This window comes from Oncorhynchus mykiss, chromosome 5, assembly GCF_057628025.1.
Source record: "Oncorhynchus mykiss isolate SJ-2025 chromosome 5, ASM5762802v1, whole genome shotgun sequence".
NCBI lineage: Eukaryota > Metazoa > Chordata > Actinopteri > Salmoniformes > Salmonidae > Oncorhynchus > Oncorhynchus mykiss.
In genome coordinates this window covers 5,211,351-5,230,113 of record NC_143026.1, presented here as the reverse complement: position 1 = coordinate 5,230,113, position 18,763 = coordinate 5,211,351, and the positions used below count along the sequence as shown (strand labels likewise).

Sequence of the window (18,763 nt, the reverse complement as noted above, 5' to 3'; positions counted from 1 at the left end):
AGTTGGTATCCTGCAGTACTACAGTCGGTATCCTGCAGTACTACAGTTGGTATCCTGCAGTACTACAGTTGGTATCCTGTAGTACTGCAGTTGGTATCCTGCAGTACTACAGTTGGTATCCTGCAGTACTACAGTTGGTATCCTGCAGTACTACAGTTGGTATCCTGCAGTACTACAGTTGGTATCCTGTAGTACTACAGTTGGTATCCTGCAGTACTACAGTTGGTATCCTGCAGTACTACAGTTGGTATCCTGCAGTACTACAGTTGGTATCCTGCAGTACTACAGTTGGTATCCTGCAGTACTACAGTTGGTATCCTGCAGTACTACAGTTGGTATCCTGCAGTACTACAGTTGGTATCCTGCAGTACTGCAGTTGCATTGAACGATTGAAAATAGAAAATTAATTGTTTTTAGGTTACATCACCATCTTACATATATATCTATACAGTATAGTATACCGTATGGTCAGCTGTACAGGTAAATGGATAGGCATCACAACTCCTATAAACAGAGATTCAGACTGAACCTAGCTTCATCCATTGTGCTGGCATTTCAAAATGGTTAAGCGTGGGTAAGCGTTGGTTTAGCTGGTGCTGATCAGTCCCCTATATCGGTCCCACAGCAACGCGGACGACGAGGACTTGTCTCCGGAGCAGAAGATCGAACGTGAGAAGGAACGCAGGATGGCCAACAACGCCCGGGAACGGCTGCGTGTCCGAGACATCAACGAGGCTTTCAAGGAGCTGGGGCGCATGGTGCAGCTGCACCTGAAGAGTGACAAGCCACAGACCAAACTGCTCATACTGCATCAGGCCGTGGCCGTCATACTGAGTCTGGAGCAGCAAGTCAGAGGCAAGGGACCTGACACACATATATATATATACCTATAGGGACCTGACACAAACATATATATACCTATAGGGACCTGACACACACATGCATATATACCTATAGGAACCTGATACACACACATATATATATATATATATAGGGACCTGACACACATAGGGAGACAGACACTTAGAGACGGACACACACAAACAGACACACACAGACAGACATACAGAGAAATATATAGACACATAGAGACATATATAGACACATAGAGACACATATAGATACAGATACATATATAGACACATAGAGACATATATAGACAGACAGAGACATATATAGACAATAGAGACATATATAGACACACAGAGACATATATAGACACATAGAGACATATATAGACACACAGAGACATATATAGACACATAGAGACATATATAGACACATAGAGACATATATAGACACACAGAGACATATATAGACACATATAGACATATATAGACACACAGAGACATATATAGACACATAGAGACATATATAGACACATAGAGACATATATAGATACACAGAGACATATATAGACACATAGAGACATATATAGACACATAGAGACATACAGAGACATATATAGACACACAGAGACATATATAGACACACAGAGACATATATAGACACATAGAGACATATATAGACACATAGAGACATATATAGACACATATAAACATATATAGACACACAGAGACATATATAGACACATATAGACATATATAGACACACAGAGACATATATAGACACACAGAGACATATATAGACACAGAGAGACATATATAGACACACAGAGACATATATAGACACACAGAGACATATATAGACACAGATACATAAATAGACACACAGAGACATATATAGACACACAGAGACATATATAGACACACCGAGACATATATAGACACACAGAGACATATATAGACACACAGAGACATATATAGACACATAGATACATATATAGACACACAGTGACATATATAGACACATAGAGACATATATAGACACATAGAGACATATATAGATACACAGAGACATATATAGACACATAGAGACATATATAGACACATAGAGACATACAGCGACATATATAGACACACAGAGACATACATAGACACACAGAGACATATATAGACACACAGAGACATATATAGACACACAGAGACATATATAGACACATAGAGACATACAGAGACATATATAGACACACAGAGACATATATAGACACATAGAAACATATATAGACACACAGAGACATATATAGACACATAGAGACATATATAGACACACAGAGACATATATAGACACACAGAGACATATATAGACACACAGAGACATATATAGACACACAGAGACATATATAGACACACAGAGACATATATAGACACATAGAGACATATATAGACACACAGAGACATATATAGACACATAGAGACATACAGAGACATATATAGACACACAGAGACATATATAGACACACAGAGACATATATAGACACACAGAGACATATATAGACACACAGAGACATATATAGACACATAGAGACATATATAGACACACAGAGACATATATAGACACACAGAGACATATATAGACACACAGAGACATATATAGACACACAGAGACATATATAGACACACAGAGACATATATAGACACACAGAGACATATATAGACACATAGAGACATACAGAGACATATATAGACACACAGAGACATATATAGACACACAGAGACATATATAGACACACATAGACATATATAGACACACAGAGACACACAGAGACATATATAGACACATAGAGACATATAAAGACATATATAGACACACAGAGACATATATAGACACACAGAGATATATATAGACACACAGAGACATATATAGACACATAGAGACATATATAGACACACAGAGACACATATAGACACAGAGACATATATAGACACACAGAGACAATAATAGACAGTTACACAGTACACACAAGATTTCACTTGCTGCTCCTGGCTCAGTATGTGGCTCAGTATGTGTGGGTGTGTGTGTGTGTGTGTAGTAGTGGTAGTGATAGTAGTAGTAGTAGTAGCAGTAGTAGTAGTAGTAGTAGTAGTCACAGCAGTAGTAGCAGTAGTAATAGTAGTAGTAGTAGTAGCAGCAGTAGTAGTAGTAGTAGTACCAGTAGTACCAGTAGTAGTAGTAGTAGCAGCAGTAGTAGTAGTAGTAGTACCAGTAGTAGTAGTAGTAGTAGTAGTAGTAGTAGTAGTAGTAGTAGTAGTAGTAGTAGTAGTAGTAGTAGTACCAGTAGTAGTACTTTATAAATCAATTTCTAGTACTAGTACTGTTACTACTTCTACTACACACACATACACATACACACACCTACTGAGCCTGGAGCAGCAAATCAGAGGTCAGAGACAATACAGACACACACACATACACACACACCAACACACACAAGGGTGCATTATTCTTTAGGACTGGCTGTGGCTGAATCTTAACATTTAAGTCAAATGTTCACTTAGCTTCCTATTGATGTCAAGGCATTACTAAGTGAAAATGTGACTTAAGTGAAGTTAGGATTGGCTCCATAGTTTTATAATCAGATATAGAGAAATATCTTCTCAGATCCACCAGGTGGCGTTGCTTCAGTTCTTAAAGACTTACTTGTGCCTATATGTTTGTGTGTGTGTGTGTGTGTGTGTGTGTGTGTGTGTGTGTGTGTGTGTGTGTGTGTGTGTGTGTGTGTGTGTGTGTGTGTGTGTGTGTGTGTGTGTGTGTGTGTGCTCCTGTCTGTGTGTGTGTGTGTGTGTGGGTGTGCGCCTGTCTGTGTGTGTGTGTGGGTGCGCGCCTGTCTGTGTGTGTGTGTGTGTGTGTGTGTGTGTGTGTGTGTGTGTGTGTGTGTGTGTGTGTGCTCCTGTCTGTGTGTGTGTGTGTGGGTGTGCGCCTGTCTGTGTGTGTGTGTGGGTGCGCGCCTGTCTGTGTGTGTGTGTGTCTGTGTGTGTGTGTGTGTGTGTGTGTGTGTGTGTGTGTGTGTGTGTGTGTGTGTGTGTGTGTGTGTGTGTGTGTGTGTGCTCGTCCGTCTGTGTGCGTTCGTCCGTGTCTCTAGAGAGGAACCTGAACCCTAAGGCAGCGTGTCTGAAGAGACGTGAGGAGGAGAAAGGCTCGTCGGACGGCGGAGCGACCCTCTCCCTGGCCGGGCCGCACCACGGCATGGGGGACGCCTCCAACCCAATGGGACAAATGTAAAAACCCCCTAAATGGTCAGAAGATATTCACTTTAAACTAATCTGCTGTGAAAACACACGTACCATAACTTACCGTTAACCAAAAACAAAGAAAAATTAAATTGGTTGTAAAAAAATTATAATTCAAAAAAGAATTCTGGCTTCATTTGCCAAGTAATACAACATAGTAAAATGCTAAAAAAAAAATATATATATAAATATTACTATTATTTATTATCAGTCTTCCACAGTGACTTGGCTTGCCCTCTCTGCATATCATTATCGTTTTGACTACATTTTGCATCCCACATGAATAATACAAACTCTATCCGAATTACAGGACACACGGATCTGGATCATTTGTCCCATGTGGCCTTTAATCCAAATCGATTGAAATTGAACGAGCAGAGTTGCATAGTTAAACTAACAATGGGGCTGTAATCAAACCCTGTAAACTATTTGAAACAAAACCCTGGGTACATTTTAACAACAGATTAGCAGTAAGTGTGTGCTCATTTTGTTTCTGCTGTGTGTGTGTGTGTGTGTGTGTGTGTGTGTGTGTGTGTGTGTGTGTGTGTGTGTGTGTGTGTGTGTGTGTGTGTGTGTGCGTGCGTGCGTGCGTGCGTGCGTGCGTGCGTGCGTGCGTGTAGTTGACTCGCGTTAACTCATTGTGTGAAACTTAAACGTGTGGTTTTGACTGATGTGCTGTATTGATTTGATCCGATCGTTTCACACCTGATGGTGGTAATTCGTTAACTAAGTGTTATCCGTAAAAGAGATAGGAGGGGATGTGAAGAATGCTGGCTATCTCCATAATCGTAGAGATATTGAGTACAGTACCTCGAAGTGAGGTACCTGAAAGTTGGAAATTGATTTGTTTTCTCGATAAGGTGAACCTGTTCAAATAGCAGGTGTGTAACACAGGTACACAGTAAGGAGGTACACAGTATAGAGGTACACAGTAAGGAGGTACACAGTAAAGAGGTACACAGTAAATAGGTACACAGTAAGGAGGTAGAGAGTAAAGAGGTACACAGTAAGGAGGTACACAGTAAGGAGGTACACAGTAAGGAGGTACATAGTAAGGAGGTACATAGTAAGGAGGTACACAGTAAAGAGGTACACAGTAAATAGGTACACAGTAAGGAGGTACACAGTATAGAGGTACACAGTAAGGAGGTACACAGTAAAGAGGTACACAGTAAATAGGTACACAGTAAGGAGGTAGAGAGTAAAGAGGTACACAGTAAATAGGTACACAGTAAGGAGGTACACAGTAAAGAGGTACACAGTAAGGAGGTACACAGTAAGGAGGTAGAGAGTAAAGAGGTACACAGTAAGGAGGTACACAGTAAGGAGGTACATAGTAAGGAGGTACACAGTATAGAGGTACACAGTAAGGAGGTACATAGTAAGGAGGTACACAGTAAGGAGGTACATAGTAAGGAGGTAGAGAGTAAAGAGGTACACAGTAAGGAGGTACACAGTAAGGAGGTACATAGTAAGGAGGTACACAGTATAGAGGTACACAGTAAGGAGGTAGAGAGTAAAGAGGTACACAGTAAGGAGGTACACAGTAAGGAGGTACATAGTAAGGAGGTACACAGTAAGGAGGTACACAGTAAGGAGGTAGGTCTCACACCTTTATCTTATTATGTGGAAGGCACAGACTTTTGGGCCTGTGAAGGTTATTTTTAGGGCCTGTGAAGGTTATTTTTAGGGCCTGTGAAGGTTATTTTTAGGGCCTGTGAAGGTTATTTTTAGGGCCTGAGAAGGTTATTTTTAGGGCCTGAGAAGGTTATTTTTAGGGACTGTGAAGGTTATTTTTAGGGCCTAGGGTGTCCATCTCAAAGTTGTACCTATAGTACCTTCTCAGTTGTGCGTGTTTGTGTGTCTGTCTGTATGTGTGTCTGTTGGTTTGTTTGTCCAGGTAACAGGTGAGTCCAGGTAACAGGTGAGTACAGTGTCCCACAGCTGTCTCTAACCCCTTCTTTCCTCCTATAGGTCCAAGCTCCCAGAGTTCATCAAGATGATGAGCGACCACTTCCTTTGACAACATTCTCCTATTTCCTGAACCAATCAAATCAACCGATCACGTCAATCAACGATCTGTCTGACCAACCTGATCTGACCAATGTTTTTTTTTTCCCAGGACCACCTGTCTTCTGTCTTCTGTAGAAATGAACAAACTGCAAATGTATATTGGCTATGAAAACATAACAGATACTACAAGATATGTTTTCTTATTATATTGTTTCGTATTTTCAGCATTCCCCCCCCCCTCAAAAAAAAAAACACAAAAAAAATGATATTATATATGTTAAAGAAAAATATTTAAAAAATCACAAAAAATAAATGAAAGTTAATGCAACTACGTGATGATGGGGGGGCTATTTCTAACACATGAACAATGTTGCAGGACTCAGCTGCTGTCTCAACTGAATGGCAATCTTCTCCACACTGTGGAAACTCTTGCAGTCGTGCCTGAACTCCACCTTGATGTTTAAAGTTAAATAGATATATATGAAAAATCAATCAGTCAGTCTGGGGGGGGGGGTATAAAAAAAAAAGTTGAGATTATGTAGAATTTTCAAGACATTTTTTAAAACATGCAATAATTATAAAAAATAAAAAAAATGTGTACTTCTAATCGAAAAACAGAACAGATACATTTTAAGATAACACTTTGTGTTTTGGGCTCTAAGTTGGCTGTAAGCAGTGTTGGGGAATGTTACTTTTAAAAGTAACTCGTTACATTACGCGTTACTTACTGTAGAAAGTAACTCGTTAGGTTACCGCGTTACTGGCATTAAAAAGTAACACGTTACATTACGCCGTTACTTACTGTGGAAAGTAACGCGTTAGGTTACAGCGTTACTTACTGTGGAAAGTAACTCTTTTAGTCGTTACATTACTTTTGCGTTACCAAACCCCAGAAAACTCTCTGAAAATGTATTGCGCGTGTTGGTCGTTGTTATGCCTATTTACTAATCGGTGCTACAACGATTTCATCCGACGTCATGGGAGCGCTCCAGACCGAGATCTCTGTCAGATTATCATGATAGCTGTTTCAGTTGTTTTACTAAATTGAACCGTGTATTTTGCAATAAAAAAAATGTGTTATTTTTTTAAATCGCATTATTAGTTGGTTGTTGTAACTGTTCCACACAACAACAAAAAAATGCGTGAAGAAGGAAAAACGTATACACATTATGATAATAAGGAAAGATAAAATAAGACATGAAAGCCTACTTATTAATAGCCTTTATTTTCTGGCTTTAATATGTCTATTTCGTTTCTTTAAAGCTGCCGAAATGTTGGTTTTGATTTGTGGACAATGTCCAAGTGTTCTAACGAAATTCCATATTAAAACTATCGAAATGTTTGATAAATACAACAACAACAAAAGTGTCACAATTCAATTCTATCTTGATAAATCCAAGGCACCATAAATCAAAACCAACATTTTAGGCAGCTTTTTTGAAACGAAATAGACATATTAAAGCAAGATAATAATACAGACTATTAAGTTACAACAAGCCCGAGTTGAAATGTTGACGTGAACATTTGAATAAGAGTAAACTGCAATCCGCGAATGCAACTGTCAGAGAAATCCGTAAACATAAATGCATTGAAATAAATGGCGTGCAATCATCAAAGACGCATACATGTTGATTTAGTTTTCTCGGGGTGACAGGTTTAAACAAAACGTAAATCTAGATTTTGCTGTTTTGGAAGCAAGAAGCGCAATCTTCCTCAGCATCAACAGCAATCGGATGTCTTGGGTCCTTTTCCACCGGTCTTGTGGACCTGCGCTTGGGCCTGAATGCGCTTCTTGATATGTGAAGTTGACAGGCGCTTAGCCTCGAGGCACAGTTTGCGTTTTATTATTATTATGTTGTTTTCCTTTTCTTTTACCAATTCTTAATCATGTGAATACTTTCACGTGGTAAAGGCTGGTGGCTCTGCCATCCTGATAGCTTCATGCCACAATGTTCTTGAAGAAACAAGAAGAGCGTGAATTTATGAGGAAGGGATTTTCATATTATAATTTGTCAAGGGAAATAATATTTCAAAGTAACGATTCGCTTATTTGAAAAAGTAACTTTAAGTATCTGATTTCTTAAATTGAAAAAACGAATACGTTAAGTTTCTCATTACCACAAAAAAAAGTAATTTGAGTATTCTAACTCGTTACTCGTTACCCCCAACACTGCGAGAGAAGATGGAGGGAAAACATCTTCTAGCCACTCGAAACCAGCAAACGTCCTGATTCAGATTGAAATGTGTTTTCATTGGTCACTCCTTTGCGTGAGCAAATGGAACCTTGTGATTAGAGGGCATGGCCGTTGGTAGTGTTACTCTTCCTTACTGCATGTTACAAGGCAGATGAAGGAAGGAAGGAAGGAAGGAAGGAAGGAAGGAAGGAAGGAAGGAAGGAAGGAAGGAAGGAAGGAGATAAAATAAAGGGGGAGAGATATGTCTCCTTTCTGTGTCTGTCACACAGAGTCCCAGACCAGGTCAGAATAGAGCAAAGTCTCTCAACCATTTTCTGAGACCCAAGTCAAAGGTCAAGGTCTCTCCCAGGTGATGTCACTTCCTGATAATGACGCTGCAATGGAAAGGCACAGCCAGAGGGGGATGTACTGTATATCCCAGAATCTGAGCAGTCCATCACCTTGTATGATTTGCCTGATTTTAAACCCCGGACTAGCACTTCACATCCCCCTCTGTTCCCCTAGATCTCCCTTCCTGACCCCTAAAACCACCCCAAGACCCCAGAAATGCAATTTTAACATTCACTTCTACCAATGTGCCTTTCAGAGTTCATATCATTCAAACGCGATGAGGAGGAACCGGACGTTATCTGAACTTTTTAGGATTCAAGCTTAGGGAACTGTTAGTTATTAGGTCTATGCAGTCAGGTTTTTTCTGACCTGGGAATTTAAAAAACAGTAAAAAGAAAAAAAAAGTATTTTGGGATAAACTGTATTTAATTGTACTGTATGCTTATATGTAATTAGAAGGCGTGTCCCTGAATGGACCTTGTTTTAGTCAGTTGAGCCCCCTGGCGGCCCCAGCACCCCGAGTTTCAGCACCCCTTCCTCTATTCCAAGTTGCAGCCTGTTTCCATTGTGAACGACATGTCTGTTTTTTGAGCGTTGTATTATAGCTATCAGCTTTTTATCAATATCGGCTTGTCCATGAGCCCCTGTAGTCTTCAGTACCAGTGTGTGGTTGTATGTGTAAAACAGAACTTTTTCTCTTTTTTAATCTTTCTCTTATTCTTTGTCTGTTCTGGTTTCTGTGTCGATGAAAAAAATACTAAACCACGACTTGCTGCCCTATGAAAATTGGACAGCAGCTGTTTTTAAAAGTGGTTTATGTTATCCAATCAACACAAGGCACTGAAACTGGAACCTAATCTATTTGAAAATCAATATATATAAATGTAAAAATATATACAATATATAAATAAGGAAGGTGCCAGTTTTCAAAGGAACGGTTGTTTTGGGTCAGATTAATTATTTTCTTAGAGATGGGTGGAAAGTTTGAAGAGGCATCTCAGTGTTAATGAGATACGAAGGTTTGAAGAGGCATCTCAAGTGTTAATGAGGTATGAAGGTTTGAAGAGGCATCTCAAGTGTTAAAGAGACATGACTTGTTCTGCTGTGCCCGTGACATCACAATGACTGACTATGGCACCCCTGACTGGACAAAAGGGACAGGAGTTCCCCATCATCCTCCACTCATTGCTATTCAGCTGTCAAAGAAAACACACACAGACATTTGTAAATTGTATGCAACAGATGCAAACGTACCATTATTTTGAAATTGTGTATGTAAAAGTTATATTTTTACATGTAGACTGTTGTTATTTTGTGTTTAGATAAAACATTGTATCAGTTTTTTTTTTTTTTTTTTTTGCTAAAAGAAAAAAAAAGTAAAATTCGGTGTGTGTTGAAAACGTGTCACATTGAAATTGTAGTGAGGTCAAAAGCTTCAGTATCATTTTCAGTTTTTTTCCCCCCAAAAAAGGTTTGTTTTATATTTCCGGGATTTTTTGTTTGAAGAATGGGATTGGGGGGGGGGGGGTAATTGGAAATCAAAAAGGTATATAATATTATTTTCATGCTCATTGCCATTTTTCATTGTATTTTTTAAGAAAATGTGTACGTAGTTATAGCACACAGGGTTGGTTCATGTCCCTTTGGTGGGGGTGTGGGGGGGGGGGGGGGGGGGTGACGAATAGCTGAGAGTGGGAAATGATTGAGTTGATTTGATCAGTTGTATTCTGCTTGTAATGTGCCTGGTCATTCTAGCCAGGTGCCAATATTAATTAAAAAATGAACGGCAATTAACAGTACGTGTGTCATGGTTTAGTATTCAACTCACTCATCTGTATGCGCTGTCTCAGTGTTGCACCACGATGACTCGTTGATAGACAGCAGAACTCTCGTCTGCAGGGAAATACTGTATATTCTAGCTGTATTCAAGTGGTGCTAAGCATGTATGGGTCAGAGTCACAGTTTGGCCCCTTAGCTAGAAATCGTACTTTGTCAGGTAATTAAACGTTTGATTGTCCAAAAACCAAAACGAGCCCCTAGCATCTGAAAATTAGACGTGAACATAGAATTGTAAATGGCCGATTTTTTGCAATCTAGCTATCTCCCCATGAAGTTAAACTAGGCCGTTTCAGTTGATTATTTCCCAGTGTTTTACAGCTAATTCCAGCTATTTAAATAGGACCAGTGTTTTTCCAGCTAATTCCAGCTATTTGAATCGGACCTAGGATAAATACATTTTATTAGATTGGATCTTGTCGTTATAAGCGCTAATATTTTTTTGATCTTGTAAGATGTAATTGACGTAAAAAAAATATATAAATGATTGCAGTAACTGTGTTGTTATTATCCCTTTTGTGTTTACAGAAAAAGGCAACGCGTATTTAGTTCTCTTTTCCTGGTTGTACGTACATACGTGTCACGTACGTATCATGCGGTCTTCTTCTTTTCAGTGATTGAACCCATGTGCTGTGTATCATTTACAGCATTACTATTCTGACCATTCATTGCCATAATAATATCAGTTACATCAGCACTTGTCATTCGTTCTCCTGGGTGATAATATATAGGATAAATAATTTAAAAAAATAATTGTTGAATGCATCGGGAAATGTCCTAAAAAAAAAAGAGAGACTTTAAATTCAAAATCTTGCTCGTTATGAAACGTGTTGCCCTTGAATGAGAATTATTGAGCTACGAGAACAAAAGTAAAGGGCCAATGTTTTTTTTGTTTTTTTTCTATTTATTTTTGGCGATAATTGTCTTTCAACGAAGATAATAGTATACAGTCACTCAACCCTCTGTATTAGGGCGTTCCCTTATGCATTATGTTCTCTATTGTCTGTTTGAATTCTACAGTCCCGAAGCAGACATTGGTTAACTATAGACTGAAAGCAAGTCCCAGACAGACTGGATGTGTACTCACATGGCTGTGTGTGTGACTGATTTAGCAGAAACCCTTCCACATTTTTTTTTGTAAAATTGAAAGAAAAAAAATGAAAAATAATAAAGTCAACAATCATAGGGTCATCTTTGCTTTGTAACGATGGTTGCTATTTAACATCCACTACCAGACATTTTTTCCGACCCAGATCAAAGACCTAGGTCTCCCAGGTGATGATGCCATTTCCTGGTGGTGTCACTTCCTGGTGGTATCACTTCCTGGTGATGACATTTCCATCGAATTTTTTCATATGATACAAACCACAAAGTTAAACAGATTTAAGTCTGGATCAAAAGTTTAACCTGACTAGATAATCATTATACTCAGCCCTCAGAAAGAAAACTACTTGTCGAGCAATGATAAGAGTAATCACACTTTAAGAGTTCATGTATACTTTATAGTTCACTTTAAGTTTGGAAGGTTGATTGATAAAAGGGATTTCTTCAGTCTAGCATCTAGACACCATGAATGGTGACACATGTCAATCAATCAAGTTACGTATGGTTTAGTTACTCTCTCTTCCTATGGTTTAGTTACTCTCTCTTCCTATGGTTTAGTTACTCTCTCTTCCTATGGTTGAGTTATTCTCTTCATATGGTTTAGTTACTCTCTTCCTGTGGTTTAGTTACTCTCTCTTCCTATGGTTTAGTTGCTCTCTCGTCCTATGCTTTAGTTACTCTCTCTTCCTATGGTTTAGTTACTCTCTTCATATGGTTTAGTTACTCTCTTCCTGTGGTTTAGTTACTCTCTCTTCCTATGGTTTAGTTACTCTCTCTTCATATGGTTTAGTTACTCTCTCTTCATATGGTTTAGTTACTCTCTTCCTATGGTTTAGTTACTCTCTCTTCCTATGGTTTAGTTACTCTCTCTTCCTATGGTTGAGTTATTCTCTTCATATGGTTTAGTTACTCTCTTCCTGTGGTTTAGTTACTCTCTCTTCCTATGGTTTAGTTGCTCTCTCGTCCTATGCTTTAGTTACTCTCTCTTCCTATGGTTTAGTTACTCTATTCATATGGTTTAGTTACTCTCTTCCTGTGGTTTAGTTACTCTCTCTTCCTATGGTTTAGTTACTCTCTCTTCATATGGTTTAGTTACTCTCTCTTCATATGGTTTAGTTACTCTCTTCAGATGGTTTAGTTACTCTCTCTTCCTATGGTTTAGTTACTCTCTCTTCATATGGTTTAGTTACTCTCTCTTCATATGGTTTAGTTACTCTCTTCATATGGTTTAGTTACTCTCTCTTCCTATGGTTTAGTTACTCTCTATTCATATGGTTTAGTTACTCTCTCTTCATATGGTTTAGTTACTCTCTTCATATGGTTTAGTTACTCTCTCTTCCTATGGTTTAGTTACTCTCTTCATATGGTTTAGATACTTTCTCTTCCTATGCTTTAGTTACTCTCTCTTCATATGGTTTAGTTACTCTCTCTTCCTATGGTTTAGTTACTCTCTCTTCATATGGTTTAGTTACTCTCTCTTCATATGGTTTAGTTACTCTCTTCATATGGTTTAGTAACTCTCTTCATATGGTTTAGTTACTCTCTTCCTGTCTTCGATCATGTTTGATTTCACATTTAGACGACAGACTCACACAGTGAAACTGACTACAGACAAGCCTCTATTCGATCTGTAAAGCTGAAACTGACTACAGACAGGCCTCTATTCAATCTGTAAAGCTGAAGCGTTACGGAACCATTAATGAAATGTCAAGAGGTAGTGCTGCTTGGCAGGGTCGTGTTTCTGAGGACACTTGGCTCTTGACCTTCGCCTCTCCCGAGTCCGTAGGGGAGTTACATCGATGGGACAAGACTGTAACTACCAATTGGATATCACGAAATTGGGGAGAAAAAGGGGTAAAAGTATAGGAAAAAAAGACACAAAAAATGTTTAAAATAAAAAATGCATGTAAAAGTAATTTCCAATTGAGCAGACCAATGGACCAATTTATTTGTATTTAACTAGGCAAGTCAGTTAAGAACAAATTCTTATTTACAATGACGGCCTAGGAACAGCGGGTTAACTGCCTTGTGCCGAACGACAGATTTTTACCTTGTCAGCTCGGGGATTCAATCTGGCAACCTTTCGGTTACTGGCCCAACGCTCTAACCACTAGGCTATCTGCCGCCCCCATTAGGCTATCTGCCGCCCCATTTACCGTGAATGCAGTCTCTGCTAAAGCGGGAACATTGTCTTTATATTTGAATCACGGTGTAAAACTGAACACCCGTGATGCGGATTGAATAGAGTCCTAACACAGTTAAACTCAGTACAGATTAACACAGTGAAACTCACTACAGATTAACACAGTGAAACTCACTACAGATTAACACAGTTAAACTCAGTACAGATTAACACAGTTAAACTCAGTACATAATAACACAGTGAAACTCACTACAGATTAACACAGTGAAACTCACTACAGATTAACACAGTGAAACTCACTACAGATTAACACAGTGAAACTCACTACAGATTAACACAGGGAAACTCACTACAGATTAACACAGTGACACTCACTACAGATTAACACAGTGAAATTCACTACAGATTAACACAGTGAAACTCACTACAGATTAACACAATGAAACTCACTACAGATTAACACAGTGAAACTCACTACAGATTAACACAGTGAAACTCACTACAGATTAACACAGTCAAACTCACTACAGATTAACACAGTGAAACTCACTACAGATTAACACAGGGAAACTCACTACAGATTAACACAGTGAAACTCACTACAGATTAACACAGGGAAACTCACTACAGATTAACACAGTGAAACTCACTACAGATTAACACAGTGAAACTCACTACAGATAAACACAGTGAAACTCACTACAGATTAACACTGTGAAACTCACTAAAGATTAACACAGTGAAACTCACTACAGATTAACACCGTGAAACTCACTACAGATTAACACCGTGAAACTCACTACAGATTAACACAGTGAAACTCACTACAGATTAACACAGTGAAACTCACTACAGATTAACACAGTGAAACTCACTACAGATTAACACAGTGAAACTCACTACAGATCAACACAGTGAAACTCACTACAGATCAACACAGTGAAACTCACTACAGATTAACACAGTGAAACTCACTACAGATTAACACAGTGAAACTCGCTACAGATTAACACAGTGAAACTCACTACAGATTAACACCGTGAAACTCACTACAGATTAACACCGTGAAACTCACTACAGACTAACACAGTGAAACTCACTACAGATTAACACCGTGAAACTCACTACAGATTAACACAGTGAAACTCACTACAGATTAACACAGTGAAACTCACTACAGATTAACACAGTGACACTCACTACAGATTAACACAGTGAAACTCACTACAGATTAACACAGTGAAACTCGCTACAGATTAACACAGTGAAACTCACTACAGATTAACACCGTGAAACTCACTACAGATTAACACAGTGAAACTCACTACAGATCAACACAGTGAAACTCACTACAGATCAACACAGTGAAACTCACTACAGATTAACACAGTGAAACTCACTACAGATTAACACAGTGAAACTCACTACAGATTAACACAGTGAAACTCACTACAGATTAACACAGTGAAACTCACTACAGATTAACACAGGGAAACTCACTACAGATTAACACCGTGAAACTCACTACAGATTAACACAGTGAAACTCACTACAGATTAACACAGTCAAACTCACTACAGATTAACACAGTGAAACTCACTACAGATTAACACAGTGAAACTCACTACAGATTAACACAGTGAAACTCACTACAGATTAACACAGTGAAACTCACTACAGATTAACACAGGGAAACTCACTACAGATTAACACAGTGAAACTCACTACAGATTAACACAGTCAAACTCACTACAGATTAACACAGGGAAACTCACTACAGATTAACACAGTGAAACTCACTACAGATTAACACAGTCAAACTCACTACAGATTAACACAGTGAAACTCACTACAGATTAACACAGTGAAACTCACTACAGATTAACACCGTGAAACTCACTACAGATTAACACAGTGAAACTCACTACAGATTAACACAGTGAAACTCACTACAGATTAACACCGTGAAACTCACTACAGATTAACACAGTGAAACTCACTACAGATTAACACAGTGAAACTCACTACAGATTAACACAGTGAAACTCACTACAGATTAACACAGTGAAACTCACTACAGATTAACACAGGGAAACTCACTACAGATTAACACAGTCAAACTCACTACAGATTAACACAGTGAAACTCACTACAGATTAACACAGGGAAACTCACTACAGATTAACACAGTGAAACTCACTACAGATTAACACAGTGAAACTCACTACAGATTAACACAGTGAAACTCACTACAGATTAACACAGTGAAACTCACTACAGATTAACACAGTGAAACTCACTACAGATTAACACAATGAAACTCACTACAGATTAACACAGGGAAACTCACTACAGATTAACACCGTGAAACTCACTACAGATTAACACAGTGAAACTCACTACAGATTAACACAGTGAAACTCACTACAGATTAACACAGGGAAACTCACTACAGATTAACACAGTGAAACTCACTACAGATTAACACAGTGAAACTCACTACAGATTAACACAGTGAAACTCACTACAGATTAACACAGTGAAACTCACTACAGATTAACACAGTGAAACTCACTACAGATTAACACAATGAAACTCACTACAGATTAACACAGTGAAACTCACTACAGATTAACACAATGAAACTCACTACAGATTAACACAGTGAAACTCACTACAGATTAACACAATGAAACTCACTACAGATTAACACAGGGAAACTCACTACAGATTAACACCGTGAAACTCACTACAGATTAACACAGTGAAACTCACTACAGATTAACACAGTGAAACTCACTACAGATTAACACAGGGAAACTCACTACAGATTAACACAGTGAAACTCACTACAGATTAACACAGTGAAACTCACTACAGATTAACACAGTGAAACTCACTACAGATTAACACAGTGAAACTCACTACAGATTAACACAGGGAAACTCACTACAGATTAACACAGTGAAACTCACTACAGATTAACACAGTGAAACTCACTACAGATTAACACAGTGAAACTCACTACAGATTAACACAGTGAAACTCACTACAGATTAACACAGTGAAACTCACTACAGATTAACACAGTGAAACTCACTACAGATTAACACAGTGAAACTCACTACAGATTAACACAGTGAAACTCACTACAGATTAACACAGTGAAACTCACTACAGATTAACACAGTGAAACTCACTACAGATTAACACAGTGAAACTCACTACAGATTAACACAGTGAAACTCACTACAGATTAACACAGTGACACTCACTACAGATTAACACAGTGAAACTCACTACAGATTAACACAGTGAAACTCACTACAGATTAACACAGTGAAACTCACTACAGATTAACACAGTGAAACTCACTACAGATTAACACAGTGAAACTCACTACAGATTAACACAGTCAAACTCACTACAGATTAACACAGTGAAACTCACTACAGATTAACACAGTGAAACTCACTACAGATTAACACAGTGAAACTCACTACAGATTAACACAGGGAAACTCACTACAGATTAACACAGTGAAACTCACTACAGATTAACACAGTGAAACTCACTACAGATTAACACAGTGAAACTCACTACAGATTAACACAGGGAAACTCACTACAGATTAACACAGTGAAACTCACTACAGATTAACACAGTGAAACTCACTACAGATTAACACAGTGAAACTCACTACAGATTAACACAGGGAAACTCACTACAGATTAACACCGTGAAACTCACTACAGATTAACACAGTGAAACTCACTACAGATTAACACAGTGAAACTCACTACAGATTAACACAGTGAAACTCACTACAGATTAACACAGTGAAACTCACTACAGATTAACACAGGGAAACTCACTACAGATTAACACAGTGAAACTCACTACAGATTAACACAGTGAAACTCACTACAGATTAACACAGTGACACTCACTACAGATTAACACAGTGAAACTCACTACAGATTAACACAGTGAAACTCACTACAGATTAACACAGTGAAACTCACTACAGATTAACACAGGGAAACTCACTACAGATTAACACAGTCAAACTCACTACAGATTAACACAGTGAAACTCACTACAGATTAACACAGTGAAACTCACTACAGATTAACACAGTGAAACTCACTACAGATTAACACAGTGAAACTCACTACAGATTAACACAGTGAAACTCACTACAGATTAACACAGTGAAACTCACTACAGATTAACACAGTGAAACTCACTACAGATTAACACAGTGAAACTCACTACAGATTAACACAGTGAAACTCACTACAGATTAACACAGTGAAACTCACTACAGATTAACACAGTGAAACTCACTACAGATTAACACAGTGAAACTCACTACAGATTAACACAGTGAAACTCACTACAGATTAACACAGTGAAACTCACTACAGATTAACACAGGGAAATAGAAGACAGGCTCCTTTTTATTTTTTTTTACATTGAATGGAAAATATAACCCTTTTTCATCTAAATTAACCCTAGAAAGCACAACATGTACACAGTTATATACACACATATATAAAAGTATTGCAAAGTCTAAAAGACATTCACCAGGTGGCACCATGGCTTCTAGGTCTACTCACTTTACCTTGCCATTCATTGTTTTACTTCTTGCTGTGTATGATTTTATTCATCCCTGTGCCGTGATTGGTTGGTTTAAACATGTTCATTTCAGAGTATTAACAGACTACCCTATGAACTGTGGCCTTTTTCCTTCTCCTTGTTACGATGTGATGCAATTAAAGTGCTGAAACAAATAGAGCGAGCAGAGAGTTACCGTGGATCAGTGCCTCTGGCATTTTTTTGTTCTTTGGCCTCCTTTGTCTAGTGCTCTTTTGCTATGAAATAAACTAGTGAACCCAATCACGATAGAGAGGAGCAGAAAAATAAGAAACTACATTTAAAATAAATGAAAATATATTTGGCTTGTTTTGTTTTTTTGTTGTTGCAGGGCCAATCCTTTTATACCAGGT

The 18,763-nt window shown here is 38.3% G+C and overlaps 1 protein-coding gene across 28 annotated transcripts in view; it reads left to right on the top strand.

Moving 5' to 3' along the window:
• The window catches only part of tcf4 (transcription factor 4), a 457,550-nt gene extending 447,088 nt beyond the window's left edge, over nt 1-10,462 (top strand). For 16 of the 28 annotated variants that reach the window (XM_090233627.1, XM_090233615.1, XM_090233614.1 and 13 more), the window contains 3 exons: nt 626-855; nt 3,983-4,118; nt 6,105-8,522. In XM_090233627.1, coding sequence (XP_090089753.1) covers nt 626-855; nt 3,983-4,118; nt 6,105-6,153 — 415 coding nt within the window. In that variant the 3' untranslated portion in view covers nt 6,154-8,522. Of the gene's footprint in view, nt 1-625; nt 856-3,982; nt 4,137-6,104 lie in introns of all 28 variants that reach the window. The other 12 variants (XM_090233617.1, XM_090233616.1, XM_090233613.1 and 9 more) reach the window with 2 other exon arrangements.
• Nucleotides 10,463-18,763: the final 8,301 nt, after the last annotated feature.